This window comes from Panthera uncia, chromosome B1 (genome assembly GCF_023721935.1).
Source record: "Panthera uncia isolate 11264 chromosome B1, Puncia_PCG_1.0, whole genome shotgun sequence".
NCBI lineage: Eukaryota > Metazoa > Chordata > Mammalia > Carnivora > Felidae > Panthera > Panthera uncia.
Window position 1 is genome coordinate 193,448,226 of NC_064811.1, and position 15,428 is coordinate 193,463,653.

General features: G+C 41.8%; 1 protein-coding gene across 1 annotated transcript in view; it reads left to right on the top strand.

The window, feature by feature from the left end:
* GPM6A (glycoprotein M6A) overlaps window positions 1-15,428 on the top strand; it is a 48,978-nt gene that overhangs the window by 22,807 nt on the left and 10,743 nt on the right. Inside the window, exons 3-4 of the mRNA XM_049630098.1 lie at window positions 809-965; window positions 11,915-12,068. Of these exons, the coding sequence (XP_049486055.1) occupies window positions 809-965; window positions 11,915-12,068 (311 nt within the window). The remainder of the gene's footprint in view (window positions 1-808; window positions 966-11,914; window positions 12,069-15,428) is intronic.

A 15,428-nucleotide genomic window follows, 5' to 3' on the forward strand; every position in this document is an offset into this window, starting at 1 on the left:
GCTCAGTCAGTTAAGCGACTTCAACTCAGGTCACGATCTCACGGTCCGTGAGTTTGAGCCCCGAGTCAGGCTCTGGGCTGATGGCTCAGAGCCTGGAGCCTGCTTCAGATTCTGTGTCTCCCTCTCTCTCTGCCCCTTCCCCGTTCATGCTCTGTCTCTCTCTGTCTCAAAAATAAATAAACGTTAAAAAAAAATTTTTTTTAATAAAAATAAAAAAAAATAAAAACATAATTTTTTCATTATTGACATTATTATCAGCAGAAAATACTCGTAATTGTTTAAGCATGAAATAAAACACAGTGACCATTGACTATCATAAAAAAAAATTACGAGGTGGTCATGTTATCAAAAATGGATTCGTCATTAACCATGAAGCTTTCTTTCTCTTTTGATACGTTTTCAGAACTCAGTAGTATATAAATCTTTATATCTGACATTTTGTCGTAATTGGAGAAATTATATGATGAAAATCCTACTTGTCAAATGAATTTCAGCAAATCCCTCTAGCAGCGTGACTCACTGCTTTTCCAAGACTACCTCGGCATGAACCAAGGAAGGGGAGGCAGGAAGGGAAGAGGGGTAAACAAAGACGAAGAGCCCTATCAACAGGTACTAGAAGGGGCAGAACAAAACGTATATACAGATATTAGGCATATAAAGCAAAAATGTGTTTAAATCCAGCCTCCATCATGGGCATAAATACGCTATCGCTGTCATTCCAAGGGAGCCATGAGCATAGGAGAATCAATTGCCACCAATCAGGCATGAAGAGTTGCTGAAATACACGCCTTTGTCTCTTCTCCCCCAGGATTGACATCTTCAAGTACGTGATCTATGGCATTGCAGCTGCGTTCTTTGTGTACGGCATCCTGCTCATGGTGGAAGGCTTCTTCACCACCGGCGCCATCAAAGACCTCTATGGGGATTTCAAAATCACCACTTGCGGCCGATGTGTGAGCGCCTGGGTACGTTGTGTGTCTGTGTTCACGTGGGTTTCTTTCAATAGCACACAGGTGTTTGTATTCATCTGCCGAGAATTAAAGTATTTTTTTTAACACAGTCACGTTCCCTCCCTGCGATGGCGATCTACGATTTTAAAAATATTATTTTCTCAGTTAAGATTATTCCACGTGAAAATTCAGCTGCAAATTCTCAAATCATAGGCAACACAACTAGTTTTTGTTTTAGAGGCAGCAAAACGGTAGGTTGATTTATTATTTTTTTTTTCCAAAGGGCTTTGGGATTCCCATACGATATTTAGAAGAGCAGAAAAAAATCCATCTGCATTTATGGACAGTATGTGTGTCTTTCCTCCTTAAATATATGGCTCTGTTTTACTGTAAATTTGGGGGAACTGTATTATGTAATTTCTGTTTGATATGACATAAGGTAAATATCGTACTATTACTGGGGCACCTGGGTGGCTCAGTTGGTCAAGCGTCCAACTGGCTCAGGTCACATCTCACGGTTTGTGAGTTCGAGCCCCACGTCAGGCTCTGTGCTGACAGCTCAGAGCCTGGAGCCTGCTTTGGATTCTGTCTCCCTCTGTCTCTGCCCCTCCCCTGCTCATGCTCTGTATCTCTGTCTCTCAAAAGTAAATAAACATTAAAAAAAACTTTTTTAAATTGTGCTATTACTATTGTACTATTTTTAATCCTTACTGATAATGATATTTACTGGTAAATCAAACTTATAGTCTAGAACTACAGCAAGGCAAACAATGCATGTAGATCTGTTAAAGCACAAGAGTGGTTTAAAAATTGAGTAATGTAGTTGCAAGTACTTTTGAGCATTTATGCAGAATAATTTTCCTATAAAGAAATGTTGGAACTTCCATTATTGGCTGAAAGACATAAGAAACATGGTTTTCTTATTTTTCTGGTGTCGTATAGGAACATCTGTGTGATTGCAGCATATGTTTCATATTAAATAAGAGGTCTCTAAAAAGGAATGATATAACTTATATCAATCTCACAGAAAAGTTTGAAAATACCTGTTCATCACCAAACCTATGTTATTGTTTTACCAGCTTGTAGCAAGTTCTGTCATGCTGTTCAGTGTCAGCAGTGATAATCATCTGCAGAAAGGTTGCCTGTGTTGTGGGTGTTCGTAGTTTGCCCTGGAATCATTTCTTGTAAGGCTCATTTCTTTGGAATGACGCTTATTGAAAGAAGTTTTTAGGATCAGTAATATCAAATTACAGATCTGGAGGTAGTTAAGTTAAAGGTCTTTGGTTGATTTCAAAAATAAAATATGACTATTCTCTGGGCTACTTGTCAGTGATCCCTAAGCGAAGATACCTGTCTCTATGAACAAAGCAAGTTGCGATTTGAGATTCATGTTCCGCCGATAGAGTATAGTGATTTCAGTTAGTGATAGGCTGTTTCCTACCATCGGGAATCATCACAATACTACCTGTGGGCCTTAGCGAGTCACATGACTCCTTGAGCTCACACTTGACTCAGTTACAGAATGAAGACAGTAGATCATCCCTTCTGCTCGTTCCAGCCCAGAGAGTCCATGATGCTAAAGCACTAGTGAAATAATAGAGAAAACCGTTATCTCTAGGCACATTTTCACCATCGGGGAGCAACCTTTTGCCAGGAAGGGTGCAGTTGATTATGCTGTTTCATTGAGAATTGTAAAATCACTTCCTCGGGTCGTATGCAGAGGTAAAAGATCACAGAAGAAAACTGCTATCTCTGTACGGTTAATAATGATCTGCTGACCTTTCACACGGCCCAAAGATATTTCAAATGAGAATTTTTAAAGCGAAAACACGAGCCACCTTTTCTTCTATAATAGTAACAATAGTGTTCATCAGTCCCGCCCAAAAGACCAGATGCTGCGTGGGCTCCTCCAGAGGGGACGCAGGAGGGAGTTGGCCCCCAAGACACCCCACCCACTCCTGGAGCACCCCCAACCTGGGAAGGAGCAGAACTCGGCAAGAGCCGGAGCTGTATCCTTGTGCACCTGCAGAGGTCTGTCCCCACACCCAGGGGCACAGCCACACTGCCCGGAAGCAGATGGGGGCTGTGGTGCCTCAGGACCTGATACCCTCTCTACCCACCTTGCTGGTCCCGCGGGGCTTGTGGTCAGAGTGAATGGGGGTGGGGATTCAGTCACCTTCTCCTGCTACCCTTTTCCTTTGTTTCCTATTTCCACTCTGTTTTCCCCCCATTTGTAGGTAGATGGTACCTTACAGTCCACTCTGTGTTCTGTGAGTTCACCTCTTAGCCCATGGTATCTTCCTTCACTTTAAAAATGTCCTATTGATGCTACACCCATGCATTTCTTGAAATACTGAGTAATACTGAAAGGCGAAATAGTTTTTTTGCAGCAACGATATTAAGTGAAAAGCTTCCAGAAGACGGTTGTATAGAAAGTAAAATGGCTACAAACTGAACTGACATCAGCACAAATGAAATTAATTTTTTTTAATGTTTATTTATTTTTGACAGAGAGAGAGACAGAGCCTGAGCAGGGGAGGGGCAGAGAGAGAGGGAGACACAGAATCCGAAGCAGGCTCCAGGCTCTGAGCTATCAGCACAGAGCCTGATGCAGGGCTCGAACCCACAAACTGCGAGATCATGACCTGAGCTGAAGTCAGACGCTCAACCGACTGAGCTACCCAGACGCCCCACAAATGAAGTTAATTTTAAAGCAGCATTATATCACTGAATAGAGGATGCTGATCAATACTCTCTTTTCTCAGTGGATGCTCTTGAAAGCAGAAGTTGATCTGCATTATAAATTTCCTCGCCTGCGTATCAAAACTAGTTGAAATCCATTTCAGAATTTTAGGTGCTGTCATTCAAAAAAACCCTGAATGTGCGGCACATTAAATGTAAAAGCACAGTATTAACCTTTGTATTATGACATCAGGTGAACAGTTATTAAAATACTTTAAGGAACAATATTTATTTAAATTAAATATTGGGGCGCCTGGGTGGCTCAGTCAGTTAAGCGTCCGACTTTGGCTCAGGTCATGATCTTACAGTTCGTGGGTTCGAGTATCACGTCGGGTTCTGTGCTGACAGCTCAGAGCCTGGAGCCTGCTTCAGATTCTGTGTCTCCCTCTCTCTCTGCCCCTACCCGCTCACACTGTCTCTCTCCTTCAAAATAAATAAACATTAAGAAAAATTAAAATAAATAAATTAAATATTAAATGGCACCAAGTTGAGTACAAGTCAACAGGTGTTATTCGATACGTTAAACATGAACTCATACTTACTTTTTTTGAATGTCTTCTCCGTTAAATATTAAACCAAAAAAATATCTTTATTCCGTTGCAATTGGGGAGGCATTCAGTGTCTCACATTTGAAATCTGAGGGTATGTGCTGTGACATCATTAAGCTTTCTTATTTCTAAAAATTTCCCATTACTGTTGTGACATCAGTGTGGATCTTGGAATTTGTCTGTGTTTGTTCCGACACTTAAGATTTTTAAGCCCAGCAGTTTTGAAGTAATAGAATTCTTTTTTTAATGTTTATTTATTTTGAGAAAGAGAGAGAGAGAGATCGTGATCTCACGGTCGTGAGATTGAGCCCCACATTGGGATGCACACTGGGCGGAAAGCCTGCTTAAGATTCTCCCTGTCCCTCTGCCTCCCTCCCCCATTCACAGTCTCTCTCTCTCTCTCTCTCTCTCTCTCTCTCTCTCTCTCTCCCTCTGTCACACACACACACACACACACAAATAAAAAAAAATTAAAGCTTTAAAAAAGGAGAAATTATTTTTTAGAGCAGTTTTAGGTTCACAGCAAAATTGAGTGGAAACAGAGATTCCCTGTATACCTCCTGCCCGCACGTATGTCTGGCCTCCATCACTATGAAAATCCTGCACCAGAGTGGTTGGTACCTTTGCCACGGCCAATGAACCTAAAGTCATAGTTTACATTACTTTACCCGTGGTGCACATTCAAGGGGTTTGGACAAATGTATAATGACACGTACCCACTATTACAGCATCATACAGAGTAGTCTCTCTGCCCTAAAACTCCTCTGTGCTCCACATGTTCACCCCTCCTCTCTTCTAACCCCTGGCAACCACTGATCTTTTTACTGTCTCAATAGATTGACCTCTTCCAGAATGTCACACAGTAGGTAGGCTTTTCAGCTTGGCTTCTTTCACTTAGTAAAAAGCATTTTTAATCTTCCCTCCGTGTCTTGGCGTAACTTGATAGCTCAGTTCTTTTTGGTCCTCAGGGATACTCCAGGGTCTGGATGGACCACAGCTGATTTATCCATTCACTGAGTCCAGCACATCTGCATTTCTCCCAGGTTCTGGCAATTATGAATAAAGCTGCTATACACATAGCAAATAGTTTTTAGAACAATTTTCTGATCACTACTTGTGCATAGGTAGTTTGGGGCGATGATGATGATTGCATCTTTTCAAGTTAATTTACATCATGTTACGTGATTTTTTTTTTCTGCCGTAAACTTCACACGGTATATACTTTCGAGAGACTTCTGAGTTCAGTATTGCTAGTGCTGTTCCATTTTGCATCTGTAGTGGTAGCATATTCCGGTATTGATTTGCTTGCTTTTCTTTGACTTAGCATTTCTTCGTGTTAGAATTGCGGTTCTCAAGCAGGGGCTCTTTTCCCCGCTGGGGACATTGAGTAGTGGGCAGCTGCAGAGCTGGCATCTGGTGGGTTGAGGCCAGGGATGCCGCTAACTGTGCTGCTGTGCACAGGACACTCCCCCGTAAAGAATTTGCTGGCCCCGAATTTCCATAGTGCTGAAGTGGAGAAACCCTGGTTTAGAAATTTGGTTTCTGTCCAGTGCCTCATTCATGCATGCATTTGGCTGACACTGGCATAAATTTCTGGCAAATCGTCCCCACTTTACCTTTTTTCACTTCAGATGTACTGCCCCGAAGAGCCTAAAGATGAGTGTCAAAGAAGCCTTCGCATCACATGTGCTCATGAGCGCTTCATTGATTTGCATAGAGCAGTAGCCCTTCACACCGGATGTCCGTTAGAATCACCTGCAGAGGTTTTTTAAAATATAGATACAGTCTGCGAGGGCAAGGCCTGGGGCATGTCTTTCTCACAGTCGCCAGATGGTCCCCCTGTGTGGCCACGCCCGAAAACCACTATGAGAGGCTGAGCTCCCCCCACTAATGTCCACGTAGTGAGACTTCTCCATCACAGTACATCTGGGCTCCAAGCTATTTCTGCCCGCACGATGACTATAGTTGATGATCTGACATTGTGCGTTTTAAAGTTGTGCAGGGAGTAGCTCATGAAAGTTCTCATCATAAGGAAAAACAACATGACCGTGCCTGGTGGCAGACGTTAACTGGACTTACTGGTTATAGTGAGCGTTTATTTCACAGTGCATGTAAATATCAAATCATCATGCCATACACCTCATACTGGTATGTTGTCTGTCCGTTATTCCTCCGTTGAGAAGGAGAGTAGTTCATTGATTTATTTAATCCTCAGGTGACAGAATAGCATCTGCCATGTTGCTAGCAATGGAAAGCTAGAAATAAACTAATGATAATTATGAGAATTTTATTACATACAGAGATTTTTTGTTTTAACCTAGGATTACACTTGATCAATTTGAATAATCCTTCAGTGTGGGTAATTATCAGATTCTAAGATCAAACATTAAATAGGAAGATAGAATTATATTTTTTGCTTGTTTAATTTGGGTACTTCTGTGACCCCGAACTGCTACGCCCTGAAATATGACGGGTGTGCGCTCAAAATTCCAAAAAAAAAAAAGTTCTTTTGTGCCTTTCTTAGAACAACACGTATGAATTGGGCGTCGTGAAAATACTTTCTCACGACAAAGATATCTTCTGTCAGCCCTGAGAGTTCTGGCCTTGTAGCCTGTCGGGGACAGCAAGTGTGAGTCCTTGTGGTGGTTTCCAAAGTCACGCCATCCATCGGCCCGCAAAGTAGCGGCCACCACGCGCTTCAAAGTGTCCCAATCTACTTGGAATCTAAACCTGTTGAATGGTAAGTCCCATTCTACAGTGAACAGCACCTTCACAGGAAGCTTTTGAAAAAACCCCTGGGACCGAAAGAAACCGAGATAGACAGGATGCAGCGAAGGCATGCTCATTACCCTCCCGGGACTTCCGTGTGGCCTGCAGCGGCCGAAGCGCTGTGCTTCCAGCCGCGTATCATGTTCCCCGTTCTCGAGGCTATGAATTAGCCTTGAGATCTACAATGGCAAATCATGAAAATGTGAATCAAGACGGCTTCTTGCTCCCCCAAGGAGTTCCACTAACAACATTTCTTCAGTTTTCGGGTGGTTTCCACGCTTTCTAGAGCCTTTCTCCTCGAGTAGGAGCCCACTTTGAATAACTTGCCCAGACTCGAGAACTTCTCCTCCTTTTTATTTTCTCCACACGTGAAGTGAAGTCTAATTCCCTTATTCTGTATGGTCCTATCATTCAGGAAAATGTATATTTTTATAGTAGTGGCAATAATCACAATAATGCTCTCGCATGAAGACAGCTAATGTTTTGAATGTGCTTCTCAAGAGCCAGAGTCTTTGCTAAATGATTTTTATGTGTTATCTCTTTGCAGCCTCACTAAATCATGTGAGATCAATTTCGCAGGTGTTCTCCTTTTACAAAGGCAGACACAGCAACATAAAGAGCAGTCAGACTCCATCCACCTCAGAAGCCTGTGCCTTTAATCAATGTGCTATAAATCCCCCTTTATGGCTAAACAAATGTGACATTTAGGTTGGGGACACATCGGTGAGTGGCATATTGGTGCTGGACAAATCCCTCAGCCTCTGCCCTCTTACAGAATAGAATCAAATGGCAAAGAAGGGAAAATGACTTGCATCAAATCATACAGATTAGCGGTGTTGAAGGTGAATGGGTGCTGGTACGCAGAACATTCTTTCTCTTCCTTTTTAATGTTTATTTTATTTATTTTTAAGAGAGAAAGACTGAACATGGGCCAGGGAGGGGCAGAGAGAGAGGGAGACACAGAATTTGAAGCAGGTTCCAGGCTCTGAGCTGTCAGCATAGAGCCTGACATGAGGCTCGAACCGACGGACTGTGAGATCATGACCTGAGCCAAAGTCAGACGCTTAACTGACTGAGCCACCCAGCTGCCCCGGTACACAGAGCATTCTTAACGTATGGATACTTTGAGGCTCAGCAGACCTTTGTCACCTAGACTGGGTGCATAAGGCCATGAGAACTGACAGATTTGGAGCTAGCAGCCACACGGCCCAGTGAACTTCATCTGTTTATTTGCTTCATTCCAGTTCCAGAAAAGAGAAAAAGTAAAGATTACCCAAGAAATATCTCCCTTTCTTGTAGAGTCAAACACAATGTTTACTGTAGACAATCAAGTGTGTTTTAAGACCAGATATTGTATAGATTTCCACATCTAGATATTTCCACATCTAGATTTGCACATCTAGGAATATTGGTTTTCTTGTGAGAAAAATAAGGGGTAAGTGTTTATGGCTTTCTGTGACTGAAATCCTCTGATATATTTTTACACATATTAGGCCCTCATTAAGTACTTGTTGAGCAAGACGAAATAATTGTGAAAGTGATATAAACTTTAATAATTCTATTAAAGAGTAAATAGCTGTTAAAGGATATTTACTCCAGTTCCTTCAGTGATTTATTTTTTTAATGTTTATTTATTTATTTTTGAGTGAGAGAGAGTGTAAGCGGGGAGGGGGCTGAGAAAGAGGAAGACAGAGAATTGTAAGCAGGCTCTGCACTGTCCGCACAGAGCTCAAAGTGGGGCTTGAACTCATGACCTGCGAGATCATGACCTGAACCGAAACCAAGAGTCAGATGCTTATCCAACTACATCACCCAGGCGCCCCTCCTTCAGTGATTTAAATAAGTTAATATTCAACAGGTTTTATTTTCTAACATTTTTAGACCTGGCTTTGTTTCATCTTCGATGTAAAGGTATAATTATGTCTGCCAAATCATAGTTCAAGGGCATTGCTAAACTAGATGTTGACTCTTCAAACTCTCCAACCATTAGTATTGCCGAGTAGAGGCTAACAGGAAGTCAGATTTGAATGGAGATCAAGCAGTGTTATTAGAAAGTACGTGTTTAAGTACGTTCTGGGTTTCTGAAATCCTGCGACATTTGCCAGTTTATAGGAGACAGGTTTGATCTCCGGTCTCATTGGCTTTATCTTGACTCTTTTCATATTTGTTGTATCAATTCCCTACTATCCTTAATCCCATTAATTTCTATATTAATCACAACACAACTTTAATACAGGTGCATAAGCTCTAACATGACAGTGACACCAAGTTTATCATTTTTCAAAAATGTTACTTTAATATGTATTCTGAGAATTACTACATGAGTTTCACTTGTCTGAGATTTTACTGAAATCATGAAGTCTCTCCATAACTCATCGCCAAAGGAATTAATAGAGTTGAATAAGAGATTTCGTTCCGTACAGTGTATTTATTTTATTCTGTATTGTCATTTTGAAAATGTGACTTGACATGTTCAAGTTAAGCCAGAATACACTACTGTTTCTCTTCAAAAGTCTTCTACAAGGTGCCTTTGAAACTCAGAAGGGAACCACGTATCTATAGAAACTTAGCTTTTGGTGTCCAAGGACCACATTTCAGACACTTTCAAATAGAATTCTATTGCCGTATTTGCTAATAGAGTTACATTTAGAGGATTAAAAATACAATTTCACCCTTATACCTACGTTCACATGTGCCGGTCATCCCATGTTCTGAGTCTGATTATATAAATACAGTACAATCATCAGGAAATTTTTCAGAAGGTGCCGCTTTTCAGACAGTTCATACTGTAAGGTGCACAGGCTCACAATACACGACATACACAGATAAGAAGGTAATAGAATTTGGAGTGGATCGCTCTTAGGATGTGAATTTGGATCATCATCTTGAACACGTGGAAATGCATATGCAAACCGCACACACATCTCTTTCCACCCTCCAGTTTTGATTGGAAGATATAATTAAGGGTGGTTGGGTTGGGAGAGAGAAGGGGAGGAAGTAAAATCATATCCCTTTTGGGGACATGTACAAAATACAATCACAAGAAACAAAACTGAAGATTGAGGGAGCACGTTGCTATGTGAGTTACCTGCGAGGATGTGTCACACTGTATGAGTCTGAAGTCTACCAGCCTGCACGTCCCCTGCAGTCAGAAAACTGGGTTCCCCGCTGGGCATCCCCAGGGCGCAGAGCAGTGTGATGGCTGCTGCTGGTTGCTGACACTGTGTGTGGATGGAAGGAAGGGATAAATGTATGAGTCAGCCATTGAAAAGTGGATAGCAACGTAGGTCTAAAAACTCTTCCCTGGGTTTTTTTCTTCCTTCTTGTTTTCTCTTGCTGGACAATGACTTGGTAATCATAAGGTCAGGACATGAGTGATGGCAGAGAAGGCTATAGTCTTACTCAGTGACACAGAATTCAAATGAGAAGAACCACACGTTGTAGCAGAACGCTTGTTACAGGAGTGACTTTCTTCTTTGGCTACTTTTCAGGGATAATATGGATTTTAATCTCTGATATCTGAGTATGATGAATTAACACCACATAACAATAACGTGGCCACTCCCATGAGCCTATCTGCTTTCATCCTCTGTTTCTAGTTGGTGTTTATGTACGTGGGTACTTCATGTAATGAATTTCCCCTGTGATCATGGGAAATCTGCTAATAAGTCCAGTGGCACACCACTTGCATTGAGAAATATAATCAGTTTGTATTAATGTGTACATTCAAGCCTTCACTTAAACCTCAGGGGATTGTGATTTACACTTGTTCTTCAGTCATATCTGAATCCAAGTCTTAGCTTGGATAATTCAGGGTGTATATTGATGTAGACAATTTTATATGTAGATAATATGGATTAAATAGTTGATAAGTAATGTGAAGCGTACATCTATCTTTTACCAGCTCTCCATCCATCTACCAATGTAGGCATCTGTCTTTTTATCCAGCATCTAAGTCGTGCTTAAATCCAAAATGCGTTTAACTTATGCTGAAACGAAGTCTCTTGTTCAACTATATCTGGGCATCTGAACAGCCTCTTCTGGCGTTTTATAAATACTAAAAATGTTTCTGAAATAAGCAAAAAAAGTCCCTTTAGGTTCAAGCTGAAAGATCACATTTTAGTATGTTTCTATAGCGAAAGTAAAATTAATATTCACGAAAAAAGACTACAGACTTAAAGTTTACAGAAACCCGAAAAGAAGTACACACTTGTATATCATTAATGCTAAAATGACTTGAGAATTAGCCCATTTACAATATTAAATGTAAACATGACGAAGCAGCTTCCGTAATTATGTGAATGGTGCTCATTTAGTTGTAATATAAATTTATTGACGTTTTGGGGCACGTGGGTGGCTCAGTCAAGCGTCCAACTTCGGCTCAGGTCATGAGCTCATGGTTCGTGGGTTCAAGCCCCACGTCGGGCTCTGCGCTGACAGCTCGGAGGCCAGAGCCCGCTTCGGATTCTGTGTCTCCCTCGTTCTCTGCCCCTCCTCCACGAGTGCTCAGTCTCTCAAAAATAAATAAATGTAAAAAATGTTTTCTTAATTTATTGACATTTTAACTTTGCAGAATTCCCTCTAAATATACCAGGTAATATTTTCTAAAAAATGTGAGGTGAGATTTTTGAGACAAACACATGAATGAAACAGACATAAAGACGCAGAAGGCTCCTTCCTTCCTTTGTTCTTCACCTCTGCTGTGATGTGATTTGCCAGCAGGTTGTTCACAGGAACCCACTTCCTCTCTCATCTTCCCGTGGCCCACTTCCTAAGGTGTTGGTGATAATGATCTGCGCACGAGGGCACTTACCCCTTCGAATTGGGTTTTCTAGATTAGTCCCAAAGCTCTTCTTTTCCAGTAACTCGCACATTCTCTCTCTTGACTCTCTCTCTCTGTTGCAGTTCATTATGCTGACCTACCTTTTCATGTTGGCCTGGCTGGGAGTCACGGCCTTCACCTCCCTGCCAGTTTACATGTACTTCAACCTGTGGACCATTTGCCGAAACACCACCTTAGTGGAGGGAGCGAACCTCTGCCTGGACCTTCGTCAGTTTGGTAGGTGGATCTCTAACTAAAACAAGGCCTCGTACTGTCTTAGCCTAAATGACTGTGTCTGGAATATTGCAGATCACTTTGGAGCCATGATTACTTCTTCTAGCAAAGAGATAAATGTGTCACAGTATTCACTTTCAAGACATTCCTTTTAAATTCACATAAGTAGGAATTTAAGAGAGATTGGAAGTTGATCTCGTAACATGAACATACAGTGTGTGTGTTTGAACGGGCTGTCGAGTTGTGTTTCCTGGTGTTGGCATGAAATAATTGTGATGCCCTCAATCTGATTCCTTTGTACTTTTCTAGACTTGATGTGATGCTTGCATCTACTTTTTTCTTTAATTTTTTTTTTAATGTTTATTTATTTTTGAGACAGAGCACGAACGGAGGAGGGTCAGAGAGAGAGGGAGACATAGAATCCGAAGCAGGCTCCGGACTCTGAGCTGTCGGCACAGAGCCGGACGTAGGGCTCGAACTCATGAACCGTGAGATCATGACCTGAGCCGAAGTCAGAGGCTCAACCGACTGAGCCACCCAGGCGCCGCAGTGCTTGAATCTACTTTTATTCTCCCATGATAAACTATACAATCTGTGAAATCTAGAGTGAAGACCATCTAATAAATACGTGTTGCACTTGCTTCTGAAATAAGGCAGAAAAAGTTCGCATTTAATATTAACAACATCAAAGAATCCTAAGCCAATCAACAGTCCTCTTTGGTCATTTTTATTTAGGGCTAAAACCTCATGTGATAAAGTGAGTTTCATACGTGTAGATGAGCTTGTGATACACGGATCCTATTCTGATTGTGTTGTCCACGTTGACTTGTTTGTCAACAACAACTGTCACAACAATTCTACATAGTGGACGCTACCATCATCCTCTTTATAAATGACAAGACTGAGGCACAGAGAGGTTACATGAGTTCCCCAAGGTTATCCAACTAGTAATTGACAGCACTGGGATTCAAACCCAGGCCGTCTGGTTTCGGAGTCTGGTAATTACAAGTCAGCACACAACTCTGTCCTGTCCTATTGACAGACGAATGTGGAGAAGTGGATCCAGTCTCGCCTAACCTATTTGGAATCCTAGTCCCCTGTTCATAAAAAAAACATGGCAGCTACAAAATTTACAAAAGACCTGGAGATCCACATGTTTGCATGTTTTTTTTCCCCAGGGACAGGCTATTAACATCTAAGCCGTGAACATCTGGGAATGCTCCCTAAGATTTTCTCTAATGAGGTCTCCACATACTTCGGGAAAGCGGGGAACATTTCACTAGGTACTGTCCACAGGCCTTGTGGCTCTTTGGGGGTGCTCTAGACAGGTTGTATGGTACAGCACCACTGTCCAACCCAGCCAGCTGTATGTTCCAAAGCTGTGGCCTGCTCGCCATCCTGAAAGCCAGAATCCTGATCCTAATAAAAAGCAGCATCTGCTCGGTGGATGAAGTTCTTGGCAAGAAGACAGCAGAGGGAATATGGACAGCTCTTCTCCTGGAGAGGTTTCAATCTTGGAATCATGTCCCACGTAAACACAGGAAGAGAACGTCGGCAACAGCGGTTGGAGGCCACCAGAACAGCTGCTTGGAAAACATGGCCCTCCTTTCAGTCCCTCCCCCTCGATGTCTTTTATTCTGCTGATCTGCAAATTGGAAATTGGAAGAGAGGTGACCGGTCTCTCAGACACGGTTGCCACCTAAAATACGGGCCACCTAGTGAAGTTTCAATTTGGGGTAAACAGGCAATTTTTTTTAGTAGAGTGTGTCCCAGATATTGTCTGGGCCACACTTCTGGTAGGTGTAAACCCTGACGAGGGTTAAAGCTGCTCTTTGAACTTTAGCACTGCTTACGACACAGTTATCAAGATTTATTCTAATTTAACTCTTATCCATGCTGTGGAAGAGAAGGCACTTTTCAGATGCCATGCAACCGTTTGCATCAGCTATTATATCTTTGTGTTTGCCCTCAATACAGAATCTACTGCCTGGATGGCATTTATTTGGTTTCGGAAAAACACACCCTTAATAAGAAGCCTGAATGTACATGTAGCAGTCAAGTTATCAAGGGGCATCAGCATAGAAACGGACACTCGTCCAGGTCTGGATTATGATCAGTACAGACATGTACTAATGTCCTCAAAAAAAGTGATCAGGTGGAAAAGAACATGCTATAAATCAATTTCCCTCGTTTTGCGAAGTTGTCTCATTACATCTAGGTGGTATCTTCTCTCTTAGGGGTCAAGGTCTTTGGGCTGCATGGTGGGGGCTGCGTCACATAGCGGCTGCTGTGCCTGCTTAGTTTCTAGTTGCATTTCACCGTTCATTCCCCTGCATGAGACAAATGTATATATGGCATGCAGATCGAATGGGAAGCTGGGGCACTATGCAGTTCATACACCTGTGGAATTTAAAGATGGTTAGTCCTATCAGGGTTGGCCATGTTTCAAAATTAGTCATGAAATAATTTGTCTTGCAATTTTAATTTTTAGTGCTTTCATAGTTATTTCTGTTGCTTTTCAATTATACGTACAGCAGTATAATGATGTTGAATGCATTAGGGATTTAGTTTAGTGAATTTGTTTCATAAATTGTTAACACTGGTCCCCATAATATCATCTAGATCCAGAATTTAAAACTGTGCTTTGTTAAACCCTGGTTGTTTGATGAAACTCCCTCGGGGCCAACCACAGGGAGAGAGTGGTCCAGAGCAGGTGGTGCTCTCCTCTTAGCCTTGTAACCAACTTTCCCTCTCGTCTAGCACATCCACACTCTGAAACAGGAGCAGCTTGTTTTGATCTGATTTCCAGTAAAAGTTCATTTCACTTGCTTATTCATACTTCTGCCAGACAAATACTTGTTGAGCTTCTGTTATGTTTAAGCACTGCTCAGTTTTGAAAGACAAAAATCTCCATGTCGAAAAGTAAAAATCTACCTGTCGAGGGGAATTAGGTTACCAATGGAATGAAGATTACTAATCCGAAAACATGCTAATTGTCCTGGATGGTCTGGATGGGCCCCTGTAATCACAAGAGTCCTTAAAAGTTGAAGAGGCTGAAGAGAAGAAGTCAGAAGGAGATGGACCTCTGAAGAAAGGCACAGAGAGATGCAGTTTTGCTAACTAGGAGGGTGGAGAAAAGAGGCCAGGAGCCAAGGAATGTGGGTAGCCTACAGAAGCAAGAAAATGATACTTTAGATATTCTATCATCTTTAAAACTGGTAATGTAAATGGCAGATTCTTTGAAAATTAAGCATTTATATTTGCCAGTAGGGAGTTAATTTCCCATCACCCTTAAGGGTTCATAGCATCCTAATACCTGTTCATTCTGCTTCCCTCCACCTCTAGCTTGCAATTTCCTTCATA